At 55.6% G+C, this 14,914-nt stretch overlaps 1 protein-coding gene across 1 annotated transcript; it reads left to right on the forward strand.

Annotated features, from left to right (window-relative positions):
- Positions 1-193: 193 nt before the first annotated feature.
- MKS1 (Meckel syndrome, type 1) lies at positions 194-9,170 on the forward strand (the record flags this gene model as incomplete). Its single annotated transcript, XM_010139493.1, has 15 exons — positions 194-349; positions 754-851; positions 1,039-1,167; positions 1,471-1,575; positions 1,991-2,099; positions 3,038-3,094; positions 3,632-3,674; positions 4,163-4,225; positions 4,983-5,053; positions 5,860-5,929; positions 7,012-7,119; positions 7,662-7,795; positions 8,320-8,402; positions 8,485-8,582; positions 9,064-9,170. Coding segments are annotated over 15 exons (1,431 nt in total), but the record flags the coding sequence as incomplete, so codon positions are not given.
- Between the last annotated feature and the right edge of the window lie 5,744 nt (positions 9,171-14,914).

The following is a 14,914-nucleotide window of genomic DNA, read 5'->3' on the forward strand; positions in this document are numbered from 1 at the left end:
CTGCTGTGCCCCAGCCCCTCCGGCCGGGTTCGGTGGCGCTGGGGGAGCCGCTCCGGAGCTCGGGCTGCGGGCTGGGACTCCCAGAGGGTCTCGTTTTCTCTGCGGTGGCTCTGGAAGTCTCAGCTGAGAAGCGTGCGTGGCTCTGACAAGCTGGTGAAAAGCGGCTTTGGTGCTTTACCCGCTGTGCTCTCAGTTCGAGGTGGATCTGTACCAAAGCGAGTCAGCCTGCCAGACCCCCCTGGACCGGCAGTACCACCAGGAGATCCTGAAACTGGAGAAGGCCGGAGGGCGGAAGAACTGTCGAATCTTCACCTACACTGATCACGACCGATTCACCAACCTAGAGGAGGTACCAGCTCTTTTTTACACATAATCCACAGAGCTGCGTCTGTCAGAACCACCGGGGCCTCTGCAGGGGGCCCGGCTGGGCGTGCTCGGCCACACAGAAGGCAGCCAGGTACCCTGTGTGCAGGGGAACGGAGAACTGCTGCCAAGCAGCTCCACCTGGTGCCCCAGGCCTGGGGTGAGCGCTCCCTGTTCCGGGAGGGACGGGGCGTTGCTCTGTGGGTAACTTGCCGGGTGGAGTGTAGCTGTGCTTTGCCACAAGAACTGCGAATTAGATGTACAGTGTTGTAGCAGTTTGCCCTCGTGTGTGGGTGTGCGCAGAGCTGTTCTGTCCTCTCCGAGGGCAGCTGGGTTTGGGAAAGATGCCTGCTTCGGTTCAGCTCGTTCCTATCTGTTTCTCTCTTCCAGCACTGCCAGAAGCTAACTGACTCGGATCATGAGGCGCCATCCTATCTGGCAGAGAGAATGGCCAACGTGAGGAGGAGAAGGCAAGACCGCAGGCCGATGTGAGTGCAGACCGGGGCTCAGAGCTTGCTGACGCAGGCGTCCTGTGCTGGTGCCCTCGCTGCAGAGTGGTCTGGGCTGTGGAACTTGGTGGCTTGAGCTGCGTCGTACCTGGAGGCTGGCAGTTTGCCTCCTCGGTGCTGCCTGTGCTGGGCTGAGCTGTGACTTGTGCCCTTCTGTTGTTGACAGAGAAGCCAGTTCTCTGAAGTCGAAAATCATCACCTGGGAACCCTCAGAGGAGTTTATCAAGAACAATCATGTGATTAACACCCCTGTCCAGACCATGTACATCATGGGGGACTTGGGGCCTTATGGGAAGTAAGTCAAACCCTGAAGTGATGGTGCTTTCCCGAAGGAAGCCCATCTTCCCGTTTCTCCCAGTAGTTAAGGGGAGGGAGTTCCAAGAACTCAGGAACTCGGGCTGCTGTTTCTCTCTGACTCTTTCCTCCGCTGGGAGTAACTGAGTGTGTACCCTCCAAGGGGCTTCTTAAGCTCATGTGGGGAAGTTTGGGGGTGTCTGTTCCCTTCCCAACCCCCGAGTGCCTTCACCAGCTCTGCTGTCCCAGAGCAGGGGCCTGTCCCTGGTCTCTATTTTGGCTCTGTTCTCGATCGCTCCCTTAGGCTCGGTCGCAGGGAGTATGAACACGTGCTTTGCTCAATCAAGGTGGACGGCAATGGGGTGATCACAGTGAAGCCAGACTTTACCGGCACCAAAGGAGCCTACCGGTGAGCGGGGCAGGGCCGGTGTCCCTCGGGGGCTGTGACAGAGGGGGAAATGGCTGTTCCCTGGTCACCCTTCAGGCAGCGGATCAGCACTGAACCCAAGCACTGTAACTGGTTTTGCAGTTTTATTCCAGAGGTTTCGAAGACAGGATCGGTGTGTACTTGTGCTTGGTGTCTCTGTGATGTGGGGGGCTTTGGCAGCGGTCCCGAGGGATGGGACAAGCTGGGCACAAGCACATCTCCCTTTTCGAGTTGTTGATGCTGGGGGTGAGGAGGGGGCCCTCAGTGCCTTGTGTTGCTCCACAGGTCCGATGGAGCAGGGCTGCCAGGCCAGGGTGGCACAGCGGATGCTGATGGTGCCTTTGCCTGTTCTCAGTGTAATGGGAGAGTTTTGCCTGTGTGTTCGGGGGCTCTGCAGGATCGAGCTGGATGGAGAGAGGCGGGAGGTGTGGAAGTACACCATCGAGAATGTGTCTGTCCCCGTGCAGCCAGAGGAAGAGGAACGCGAGCGGCAGCTGTTCAGAGACGTAAGGCCCGTCCGCCACTGATCATATTGATTGTTCTGATGTGAGCTCAGACCCTCCCGTAGATGTAGCTGTTAGTGCTGTTGACACCTAACGTAAGGACCGTCCGCCACTGATCATATTGATTGTTCTGATGTGAGCTCAGACCCTCCCGTAGATGTAGCTGTTAGTGCTGTTGACACCTAAAGCTGACAAAATGAATGTCACTGGCAGCAGGTCTCATCACACCCAGCGATTTGAGAACGGCAGCAAACGCTCCCTGACCCCTTCATTCCTTCCTGCAGGTAGAGGCCTGTCCGCTGGCAGTTGTGTTGGCCTCTGGCAGCAGTGGGAACTGGTCTGTGCAGCGAGAGCTGCTGCACGAGAACACCTAAATCCGTGCCTTTCTAGTGTCACCTGCCGATGGCTTTCCTTCCCTCCTGAGCAGTGCGCAAACTCTTCCCTTGCTGCCCATTTACTCCCTGAATGGTTCCTTGTCACCCCTATCGTCCCAGGGCGTCTGGGTCTCATTTTATGCCCTTTCGGCTGTGGCAGTTTATAAAGGTTTAGTGTTTTACCTCCTGTGTTGGTTTTGTGGTCACTAGGGAAATGGTGATTTCGCTGCTCCGATCCCCCATCTGTGGGTCTTACTGGAATAGTTTGTGCCAGTGTTTTTAGCACAGTGCCACTTAAGATCTGATTCTTCAGAGCCCTTTTTGCCTGAGACTGGCCTTCGAGGAGGTCTCCTCTGAAGCTGGAGTTCGGAGCGGTGTTGGCAGTCAGGTGTCTTTGTTCTGTTGGATTCTGATGTTCTCCATATCTGCTGCAACAATGAAAACCCCCTGTGCTGAGCTGCCAGCGGTTTCAGTTGGGTTGAAGTTATATCCATGGCAATTTTTGCAATACGGAAAAGCCTGTGTAATTCAGGCACTTTTTCTGAGCGGTGTGTTCTGTGTTTGCAGCTCTACGGTCGGCACAAGGAATACCTCAGCGGTCTCGTAGGCTCCGAGTTTGAGACGGTGAGTCCCAGCAGTGCTCACAGGGACTGGAGCCCGGCTGCCTGTGGAGGCTGTTGACCTGGGGAACGTGGCTGCTGTTTGTACCAGCCTCTCCAGGGACTGTTTCATCCTGGAGGAGGGGGGGTTGGCAGCTTTTACCTTGTGGCTCCCAACAGAAAATGGGGTTGGAAGGGGCAGGTTGCAGTGAAGGTGGGGCTGCAGAGATCCATCCTGAATCTGTTGGCAGGAAGGAGGAGCAGGACTCTGGTTTCTGCAAGTGGCTTCTCGCAACGTTTTATATTTATATCGTTCTTGAAGTCTTTAAGGGACCAATGTACACCACAGTAGAAACTCCTGCAGCGCAGGAATCGGGTCTCTCCAGAGGGACTGTTCGCTTCTGGAAGGTGATAGGAGAAGTCCTGTCTCCTCATGGCCAGCAGAGTGAACCGTTCGTGTACAGGCGTCAGTGAAATACCTGTGTGAGACCCTGTTGGGAGGGGATTGTGTGAGGTTCCTCCAGTGGTCACTGAGCTCCTGGTTATCTGCTCCTTCCTACAGACTCTTCCTGGTACACTGCGGCTTGTTGTGAACGGAGAAATAGGTGAGTCCTTGTAAGCAGTAACTATGGGGGCACGTCTGGGTCTGCTGGGATGGCTGAGGCTGTGAGGGGTCCAAGGATCTGGGATCACAGGACAGTCCAGAGTAGCTGATTCTGAGTCCTTTGCTTCCTCCTCCCCTGTTTTTTTGTGGACTGTCCCCTTGAGTGGCGTTTGCAGATTGGAGGCTACAGATACAGCAGAAGTTCTAGGGGGACACAGAGATCTGAAAAAAAAGGGAGCAGACGGGGAAGTTAATAGAGATTACAGCAAAGAAAGCAAATGTGTGACCTCCCTAATCCGGTCAGTGATACGGGGCCAGGGCTGGTCTAGAGAAGGGATCTCTGGGGTCATACTCTGCCTTCTCCCGGCTGCCGGCAGTAACTGGTTGTCCCTGAGGCTATTGGTGCTGGCTCTCCCCGCAGTCTGCAGTGAGTGCTGGAGGAGGCTGTGTGGGAGTGAGCAGGCAAAGTTCATTCTCTCTTCTTCTCAGTTTCAGCTCAAGGCTATGAGTATGACAACCTCTATGTTCACTTCTTCGTGGAGCTGCCCAGCCGTAAGTGTTCACGGTTCCAGCCATACCACAGCAGTTTAAGGAATGAAGGATGCTTTGGCTGGTCCGTCAGATCAGCTCTACTGAAAGTCAGTAAAGGTTAATGTCGGGGCTGGGGTCTAGTCAGAGTTCTCCAGAGCTAAAATTGCAGAACTCAATTGTTTGAACTAAACTCCTATTTGGAAGAAAGTGGCATTTTCCTGTCTCATCTCTTCCAAATCAGGCTGGGATGTAGAGGTCCACTGGCTTCTAAGCCAGTGGTGATGGTGTCCAGTGGTCTGACCAAAAGTCATGCCTTATACTGTGGAGAACAGCCTTCTAGTCGTCTCCATCTCAGCAGTGACCTTGTCTGGTTCCAGTGCTCACATCATGCTCCCGTGTTGTGTGATGACACCAGCATATTCAATTTTGACTGATAAAGGAGATTCCCAGCGCTGACATGCACATCCTGCTGTGTGTCTCATTCCCCTGAAGCTGTGGCCGATGGTTATACCCTGGAGGCTATAACCACTCTCTAGTTTACCCTGATGTTTGTCTGAAGAGGTACCACTTTTCTCTTAAGCTGGATCTGGTGCTTTTCATTGACCGTTCTGGGGAGCAGCCACTGCCTGGAAGAAGATGGGGTGGGACACCCGTAGGGAAATTCAGTGTGGGTGATGTCACCTGGGACTGACCTTTTCCTTTGAGCTGCTCCAGTGTGTGAGCCCTCCCTCTCCCCCGAAGCATTCACCGCTGTGCTCCCTTTCTCCTCTCCTCCCAGAGTGGTCAAGCCCCGCGTCCCAGCAGCTATCGGGAGTGACGCAGACCTGTGCCACCAAGGCAGTGGGCTGGGTAAGGACCTCAGACCTGCAGAACAGTTTGAGCGGCATTCCCTGAAGTGGAACGTGTGTGTGTTCAGCAAAGGTCTTGACTTGAGAGCTCCTTTCAAGGGCAGAGTGTGTTTGGGATTCTCCTCCTTCTCTTGCCATTTTTCAGGGTGCCACTGTGTCCAGATGAAACTAGATCAAATAAAACTGCTTCAGAGCAGCGTCTGGAACCTCACTTCTTTCCTCCTTCTGGCTGATTGATTCCTTTGGAGCTTTGATTTGTGTGTTCTCCTGCTCAGAGTTAATGAAGCATTGTTCTGGCTTTCCTGGGGCAGGAATGTACCCAGTCTCTGAACTGGTTTCTCAAAATGAACCCTGCTCCTGTCTGGGAAGTTGGTTCCATTGCTGTCTCCAGCTCCTCTCTTACAAAATTTGAATTTTATCAACTGAAGCGTCGTCTGTGTGAGCCAGTTTGTGCATCACAACGATCATACAGCATTTTACTGAGACCGTTGTTTGAGAGATTCCGCTTTGCTCATGTGCAGATTGTGGCGGTGCAGGAGTTACACAACTGGCTGATTTGTCATGCGAGGTGTGTGCCTCTCCTCCCTTTTTCACTGTCTATAACAGCCTGTTCCATCAGCCCGGCACTCGGGAGCGTGTGTGTGCAGGTCCATTACGCAGCCAGGGCTTCGTTAGTGTGATGTGACTGATCTTGTCTGGGCATCTTTTCCCCATCCGTTCTTTCCTCCCTGCTCTCTGTGCCCCCAGCAGTGCTAGTGATGAATTCTCTTCTCCAGGAGCCTCATCTCCCTGCTGTTCCTTTTCTAGGACAACGTGGCTCATTTCTGCTACCCCTTCACTCTGGAGATGTTTTTCACCCAAGGAGATGAATCAGAAGGTGTGTTTTCTTCTTGCCCTGGAATGTGAAACTCTGCAATCTTTTGATGGCCGCGTAGGCACTGTGCTGTCTGGCCTGTTGCTGGCCCCTCAGCAAGACAAAAGGACGGATTTAAACAGAGGGAAATGGTGTTTGTGAGGTGTTCACCCTGGCACCACCCAAGCTGTGGGCACAGTGCTTTCGCCTCGCCCAGCAGTGCGTTAGCACTCCTGGGGATTCATTGGTGTTGCCCTGCTCCCACGCTGCAGTCAGCATCACCCAGCCCCAAACTCCTTGGATTTAGCTTGTCTCAGAACGGCTGCAACGCTGGGCTGCTGTTGTCATGCGCTGCACAGAGCTCTGGGACACACAGCAGAAGAAACAGGCAGCTTTTTGCACCCAGCTAAAGCCCTGTACTGAGTCTTACGCTTGTAGACACGCTCAGTGACCTGCATAATCTGTGTATAGTTCATGTCACTTTGAAACTTGCGGCTCTGTTTTAAGCTGGGCTTCTCTGCTGCCTGTTCCTGCTGCTTCCTCACCAGCCCTGTCGCTCTTTGGAGCGCCGTTTCTAGGGACAGCTTTGCCACATGCCCAGCTGCTTGGACTGGATTGGAGTATTCAACCAGCACTAGTAAATTTTCAGCTTAGAATAAACTTGATGGGTTTGTTTCACCATGGAGAAAAACAAATGCTTGGAGACCAGTAGGCGAATCCAAGGTAATAATCCTCCAGTAATGGTGGGAAAGGTCAGAGGTAAAAGGCTCCTCTGTTTGGCCTGAGATCAGTCACAAAAGATTGTCTCATCTGCTCCAAGACAATTGAGGAATCAGCTTGGTTTTGCTCTCAAAACAATTTTCCCAAGTTTTTAACATCTTGTCAGTAATTCTGTTTTCATCCCCGACTCCGAGGGTTCAGATTTTACAGGGGAAAATAACTATCCGGGTTAGTGTAACCGCCCAGGTTAACAACCGTCTCGGTTAGTCGTTGGAGAAGGGGTTCAGACAGGACTTCCTGCTGGTGGCGTTGGGCAGTGAGCACGTTTTTTTCCTGTGTGACAGTCTCTCCCTCACAAAGCTGCGATCTGCTCCCCTTCCTTGCAGACAGTCTCCCTCAGTGGCCTGTTCTCTACTTCGAGGTCCTGTCCCTGGATTCCTGGCAGAGGTACCGCGTTGAAGGATATGGTTCGTTGGTGCTGCCAGCATCTCCAGGTAAAACCTTCTTGGAGCATTGTGTTAATTGTCTGGGGAAATGAGCCGAGTGGTTCTGCTGGGAGTGGGTTCAGCTGGCCCTGGGGAGGCTTTGCCTTCGCTTGCCAAAGGGGATAGTTGCTGTCCGTGGAGCAGCAAAGGGGAATTAGACACATCTTGGACCATTCTGCTAGCGGAGCTGCATCACATGTTCCTGCCCTTGCTCCTTTGGTGGTTCCGTCACCAAATCTGGTGTGGTAAAGCCCTGGGGTGATGCTGCATGTCCATAGTCACAGCAGTAGTGGCCCTCTCTGGAATCTGAGGGCCACAACTCTTCTGACACCCCCGTGTCATAAGGAGATGCTCCTCCTGGGTACTGTCAGCACTGGTTGTGTGGCTGTTCTGGGCTGATTTGTTGGGAAAACGTTACAGAGGCACTGTGCGGTGTTTCCGTTTCCAGCCTGCTGTGCTTTGGGTCAGCAGGTGTCCATCTCCCGTGGTGTTCTCCTTGACTCCAAAGAGGCTGTTGGTCACAGCTAAGCTGTCCTCTTGTCCTGGGTCAGGTTTCCATGTGCTCACCATCCCTACCTGGCGCCCCGTGGAGCTGGGGACAGTCGCTGAGCTGAGGAGGTTTTTCATTGGTGGCTCTCCTGAGCTGGAGGACATAACCTACGTCAGGATTCCATCAACCTTCAAGGTGGGCACAGCTGCAGGGCGCTGCTCTTGCTGGGAGATGGTACATTATGCTCTTGACTTCAGATGTCTGTGACAGCCTGGACCAGGTTTGAATAAGGACGAGCTGGTGGTCCCACCCCTCTGACTAAAGCCTTCTCTCCTCTGTGAAACTTGTGATCACAAACAGAGCAACGGGCAAACGCCGAGGCAGAGCTCTCTGCCTTCTGAGCTGCGTGCGCCTTAGAGAAATAGGTTAATGTGGACCCAAACCTCATCTCCCCCTGCCTGTGCTGGCCCCGGCTGAGAAGTGTCTGTCAGGCCAGCATTTGAAATCTTCCTCCAGCGCTGCACCGTCAGCTTGCTAGTATTTAGGTCCTGCCCTCAGCACCCGGAGCCATCTGCCCTTCTCCCCGACCCCGCTCGCCATGGGTGGTGGGGAGGGGGAAGGCTGTGCCTGCTGCTGGAGGGGCCTGCTGGGTTCCGCGGGGCTCAGCCTGCTGCAGCGCGCTGCAGGCCAGGCCGCTCTAACTCCTGCCGCCTTTGCAGGGAGAACGTCTGAGCCGCCTCGGGTTTCGCACCAAGACAACAGGGAGCGTCACGTTCCGCCTTCACTGCCTGCAGCAGTCGAAGTGAGTGCCGCAGAGTGAGTACGAGCTCCATCTTGTGTGCTGTGCTCTGGCAGCCCTGACCTCCCCCTGTGCTTCTCTGCAGAGCCTTTCTGGAGACCAGCACCCTGAGGTGGCGCATGCAGAGCGTGCTGGACCGGCTCGGAGGCTTCAGCCAGCAGAGCTCTGTCTACAGTGTTCTGGGTAGGGCTTCCAGTGACGTTCTTCCCAGCAAGCCTTTGGCTTTTACCCTTTTTACCGAGTGGGCAGGATATTTCAGGAGAATCCATTACTGTGGGCATAATTTCCTTTCCCTGTGAGCTCCCTGAGTCCATAGCAGAGGCTGAATGTTCTGATCTGAGCTGGAAACGTCTGGAAGCATCAGCTGTCAGCAGGTGGGAGGGATAACCATGCTGTGAGGCAAAGCTGAGGCTGGGCTGCCCGGTCTTGCCTGGCACTGAGCATAGCTCGTGGTGCTGCTGCGCAGGCTCTGCCTCTGATGCCGCTATGCACAGAGCAAGGACAGTGCTAGAAATAAGAGAGCGATGAGGACCAGGTGCTTTGTTGGTGGAACTGAGTACTAGGAAGTGAGGCCCCTGCTCCAGGAGAGCCTGTTCCCTGGACAGACTCCTCTGCCCCAGGACGGTCTGATGCGTCCTGCCTTGCTGTCACTGCTGTCTTGTAGAGGCTTTCCAGAGAGCACGGCGCCGGATGCAGGAAGCACGTGAGAGCCTTCCTCAAGACCTCGTTGCCAGCTCTGCCTCCACGGGGCACCAGCCGCAGGAGCCATGACCAGCCACCTCCCCTGCTCGTGCGCGCAGCTCCCCGAGAGCAGCGGAGTTCAGTGGAAGTCCCAGTGCTGGTGCCCAGAAGCTTTTGAAGCCCTTCCCTTGCTGTTTCCCTGTGTGGGGGAAGGAGTCTGCAACACCTCCAGAGCCAGAATCTTTGTGTTCCCACAGGTGTCTTGGGGGGAGACCCATGTTTTTCAAGGCATTTTGTTACCAGGCCCTGACAATCCAGCCAGTTGTTCACATTTCTGCTGAGCAAACAGAAATACTGACAGGGGAGCCGTGAACCCTTTAACACCTCCTCAGGAACTGGAGAGTAAATGATGAGAGAAACCTCAAGTCTACATGACTTGGTAAATCTAGTTTTCTTCTTCAAGAAGAGGGTGATGCAGAGGGTCAAGGGGTGAATGTCGATGAGTAGGTGACTTCTCAAAGTGCTGGTAAGCGCTGTCTGCGTTTGAGAGTCAGTCAAGTGAGGTGAATCTGTCCAGCTGCGCCCTAAGAGGGATCCGTTGCTGGAGAGAGCTCCCTGCCCCATATGGGTGAAATCAAAGGAGTGACGTCTGGCAGCCTGGGAACTGGAGAGAAGGGTCACATCCTGTGCTTCCTCGTGTGTGCCCATAACATTTGCGGCTCTGCAGTGCTGGGCAGGAGGGATCTTTGCGCAGGAATACAAGTGAGCACACACGTTCCCCTGGGTGCATAGCAGAGCTGTGGCCGGGCTAGGCGGTTTGCAGACGAGAGCAGGTTATAGCATTTGCTCAGCAGCTGAACTTTGAACTGTTCCAGCTGTTTGTTTGAGCGTGCTTCCTCCTTCCGCCTCCGACTGCAGTGGTTCTTTACTGGGGAAGCGTGTGTGTGCCCAGTTTCTTCTCCTTTTCTCGCTTTTTCCACCCCTGCCCCGCTTCTGTTCCTGTCTCAAGCTGACAGGAGCACGGCTGCCTGCAGCCTGGCAGGGCTGTGCTGAGTTCTGCTCCGGTTCTACTTGGGCTGCTCTGCTTCCAGCACAAGAGACAGGGAGACAAATCTCAGGCTGAGACCGTGCAGATCTGAATGTGTCTGTGAAGTTAGAATTCACAGGCAGAATATGCAATAGGAATCAACCTTCTTCCTGCTGCTCTGCACCTTCCTCCTCCGCTGGGAACATGAGAGCCGTGGTTGCAGCCCTGTGATTGTTAGAACAGCCCCCCCTTCCCTGGTGCTCCGCTGTCTTCCTCGCTCCCTTCTTTCCCTTTCACTCTCATCCCAGCCTTTGCTGGCAAAACAAACCTCCCGGGTTTGTTCCTCCTTGACCTTTGTCATCGTTCCTAGGTCTGCCTGGCAGCTTGAATGTGTCTGGAACTCCAGTTACGAGCGGGCTCTGCCCGCCTGCTGCCTCTCCTCTCTGATGGACGAGGCTGCCAGCACATATGGGTGGCGTAGCCTGTCAGACGGAGCAGTGTCCTTGGCCAGAGCTGGATGGTGCGTCTCGGGCGTGAGTCAGGTCTCCGCTGCAGCTCGTGATGTGACGGCTGCGGAGGCACACGCCCAGGCCTGGAGGAGCAGAGCCGAGGTGTGTGCGCGCTGTCAGGGTCTGTAACGATAGTCACACCTCGCAGAGATGGACCCGCTCGGTGCCCAGGATGAAAAGCGTGCAGTGAAGAGGTAGCGCTCATCACCTCGTTTCCTTTTAACCCCGATTCACATCATGGCCCCGTAAGTTTATCACATGCTCTCTAAGTAACTCTTCTTTTCCTCCTGGGTGTTTCTGCTGTGTAACAGCTGAATCGCACATCTCCAAAACTGTCCTCGGGGTTGAGTTACGAGGTTAAGAGAATATTTTTTTTATCCGTAAAGTACCACAACACCGTTCTGCTTGAGGTGATGCCGAAGGCGGGAGCTGTTAGAGGAGACTTCTGGATTAGAAGACCAGGTTCCTGGCTCGTGCTCGTTGCTCAGCACGTTTACACGGCATGATTTGGTGTAGTGGGTGTTAAAGTTACGCAGAGGCACAGGGAGGTTTACGTGATACCAGTTTTGCTGGTTCAAACTCTGAGTAGTGTAAAATCCTACAGACAAATAAAATACTATAACCCAAGAAGCAATTCTTCCCGTCAGCCCTCGATCGCGGTTTGTCACTGCACGGTTGCAGCCGCCTCGGCCTGGCAGAGGAAGATGGTGCTTGCAGAAGTTTTGGAGAATGCCTTCAGCAAATGTTCTCTGAATATGCCCTTTTACAAATGAAAGGAGAAAATTTCCATATGCATGTGCACATATGAAAATGTCACTGATCTTTTCATCAGACCTGTGATTCGGGGCAGGGCTGGCGCTCTGAGCTTGCCAAGGAGCCCAGCCAGCTGGAGCGGGGGTCGTGCAACCCCCAGGTATGTGCAGATGGAACAGGAGATGGCCCATGGGGACAGACAGATGATCTGCCAGATGATCCGGTGATCTCCCCGGAGCCCTGAGGATTTCCCCTGTGCCTTTGCAGTGAAACTCAACAGGGGAAGGGAGAGGAGGGGACAGCGGTGGGTGCATGAGAGCTTGGGCCGGGGGGCTCTGGTTCGTAGGGCTGGGCAGGCTGGGGGATGCCGTGCAGGGGGCAGGAGGAGCCCGCAGCAGGCACAGGCCAGGCAGTGTTGCAGGCTCCTGGGGGGACCAGAGCGGGTCTAGAGTGAGACTCGGGGGGCTCTGCTGTCCACGGCCACCAGTCCCCAGCTCTGACTACAACGGAGTTGATTTCTCTTGAGCTTTGCCGCTTCCCTCGGGGCAGGCTGGAGCTGTGGGGTTTTTTTGAGGGCCAGCTGAACTTCCACTGAACGGGCAGGAATCGTGCACTGGCGTGGGGGCAGAGGCCAGCTGAAAGTCCCCAGGATCCTGCTGGGCCTCTCATTAAATAAGCTGCGCAGACAAAGGGTGGCTGCGGAAGGGTTGGCTTGGGGGTCTGTGGGCTGTGGGCAGTTGGCAGGGCCTGTGTGATGCAAATCAGCCACCTTAGAAATAGCTGAACTTCCACTGAACGGGCAGGAATCGTGCACTGGCGTGGGGGCAGAGGCCAGCTGAAAGTCCCCAGGATCCTGCTGGGCCTCTCATTAAATAAGCTGCGCAGACAAAGGGTGGCTGCGGAAGGGTTGGCTTGGGGGTCTGTGGGCTGTGGGCAGTTGGCAGGGCCTGTGTGATGCAAATCAGCCACCTTAGAAATTACAGAGTAAATGTAACAGAAAAAGAAACCACGAGGAGAAACTTCCCTGTGCGGGTGAGGGAGGCCTGGCCCAGGCTGCCCAGAGAGGTGGTGGAGTCTCCTGCTCTGGAGAGATCCCAAACCTGCCTGGACACCAAACTGGGCAACCTGCTCTGGGTGACCCTGCTCTAGCGACCCTGCGCTAGAAGTGGGAGTTGGACTGGATGATCCCCAGAGGTCCCTTCCAACTCCCACCATGCTGTAATTCTGATATTCTGTGATTTATCAAATCGGAAACTCACCACAGTCCGACAGCAAGGGACCCCTTGCTGGCAACGTCCAAAGGACCTTGTATTGGGTAGGGGACAGCGGTCAGTGGAACAGGTACCCCCCATTCTGTGAAAACCTGGAAGTGACTCAGTCAGTGACAGGGAACAACCTCCCACCAAAGAAGTCAGCCCCCAGCAACGAGTTTTGCTCTCTGCTGAAAAAGATTTGGGCTGTGATACCGTCAGACCAGAGCCTTGCCCGCCAACCTCAACCACTCCGTCTTGGTCCCAGTGCTGTGACGAGCCGGGGGCACAGCACCCTTCGCCTGCTCTGACCACAGGGCCCCTGCTGCCCTGGGCAGGGTGGTCTGTGTCCTGGGAGGTGTGTTGGGGAAGGACACGGGGCTGTGGAGGCTGCGGGGGCTGCAATGGCACGTGTCCCGGTGCTGCATGGAGTGTGGGGAGGGAGAGGTGTTACCTGCACCCTGGGGTTTAAGCGATCGGTATTAAACAGCTACTGGAGGCTGCTTGTTGGCTCAGTGTGTTTTCATTTCAGCCCCGGGGTTGGAGGAGCCAAGGAGAGCTGCCGGCAGGGCCTCTTGGGGCGGCTTCACCTTTTTATTTCGCTTGCTGTCTTCTCAGGATGCCGCCCGCATCCTCTACAGCTCATGTCAACATCTCAACGTGAGGCGAGCACAGCTGAGCCCAGCAACACCCTTCGTGGGCTCCAACAAACGCGAGTGTCCGTGGCACCCTGCTCCGGTCGGGTGGCGTTTCCCTCTCTGCCGTGGTCCGAGCAGGTTGTTCCAGTGAACCCTGGTGCCTCACAGGCTGGAGGTACCCCCTGTTCATCTGTCAGGAGCCTTTCCTAGAGGAGCACGGGAAGGGCTGGTAGAGTCAGACTTGTCTATAATTTATTCACAGGTTCTTATACTTAAAAAAAAAAAAAATTACAATCTGACTTCCAGAGCAGTTGGGGGGATTTCTCCTGGGGGTGTGTGATTGCGGGTTGTTTCAAGCCTTCCAGAGCTGAGAGGGGACCAGCCGCGGGGCGGGTGGGAAGGGGGGATTTCCTGGGGCTTAACCCGGCCCTCGAATGCTGGGAAGGTCAAGCTGGGTGTGAAGGTCAGTTCCGCTGCTTTCCGTCAGGCAGCATCACCCCGGCTCTACCGCAGCCAGAGGGGGGACCAGCCGCGGGGCGGGTGGGAAGGGTGGATTTCCTGGGGCTTAACCCGGCCCTCGAATGCTGGGAAGGTCAAGCTGGGTGTGAAGGTCAGTTCCGCTGCTTTCCGTCAGGCAGCATCACCCCGGCTCTACCGCAGCCACGAGATGTTTGTCCAACCTGTTCTTCACGTGGGGAGGAGACTGCGGATCATCCTTCCAGGTGTTGGGTTTTGCCATGGCAAATCCTCTGGTACAGAGCAGTCAGTGCAGGCAGCTTGTGCGTGAGCTGAGGAAGCCTGCTGGAGGCGTGAGGAGGAGGCAGCGTGTGACTCCCGCCGGGTGGTTACTGTTCCTCTGGGGGGTTCCCGTCCCACGCTGCCAGCGCCTGAGATGTCTTTGCTGCTGCCGCTGCTGCTCTCCTTGTGATGCTCTTTCGGCTCTGTCTTCTTGCGGCAGTCTGAGGGCTCAGTCGAGCTCCAGACCCCAGAGAACGGCTGCTTTTCCCGCTGCTGCTCAGCGCTCTGTGTGCCATCTCCGACGCTTTCCACCCCAGCTGCGCCTGCAAGGGCTGGATTCTCTCCTGCTTCCCCCCGGTCACCAATCCTTCGCCCCCATTCCCCTCTCCTGCCCCATTTTGACTTGTTCTTTGGGCACAGGTTGCACGCAGACCCCTGGACTCAGGTGGTGTGTGGGTTCAGTCCCACACAGGCTGGGCGCACTCCTGCCTTCTCACTGCAGCCAGCTGTGCCCCTTGCCCCTCGCTGCCAGCACACAACAGCTCTGCTCCCTTGTGCCACCTGCAGCCCTTTGTCCCGTGAGGGCAGGGCTGAGCTGATTCCATGCCACCAGCCTGTGCCACCCCCACCTTCCCGGGGCTCCTGGCCTCACCAGGAGGCTCACCTGGGCTGAGCGGAAGCCCCCTGAGATGGTGCCAGATGTGCAGAACAGCTGGGTGCTGTGGCTGGGGCGTGCCCTCTAGCCTGGGTTGGCCACAACTGCAGCCTGGGCAGAGGCCAGGACACAGCTCTTCCCTCTGCCCGCCACCGCTGCCTTGCTGGGTGCCCCACCTCCACCAGGCATCGCAGTGTCCTTCCCCTCCTGACGTCACCTTGCTCGCTGGCGTCAGCCGCTGCTGCGGGGCTCGCTGGGCTCTTG

Source organism: Buceros rhinoceros, unplaced genomic scaffold, assembly GCF_000710305.1.
Source record: "Buceros rhinoceros silvestris isolate BGI_N320 unplaced genomic scaffold, ASM71030v1 scaffold31567, whole genome shotgun sequence".
NCBI classification, from domain to species: Eukaryota; Metazoa; Chordata; class Aves; order Bucerotiformes; family Bucerotidae; genus Buceros; species Buceros rhinoceros.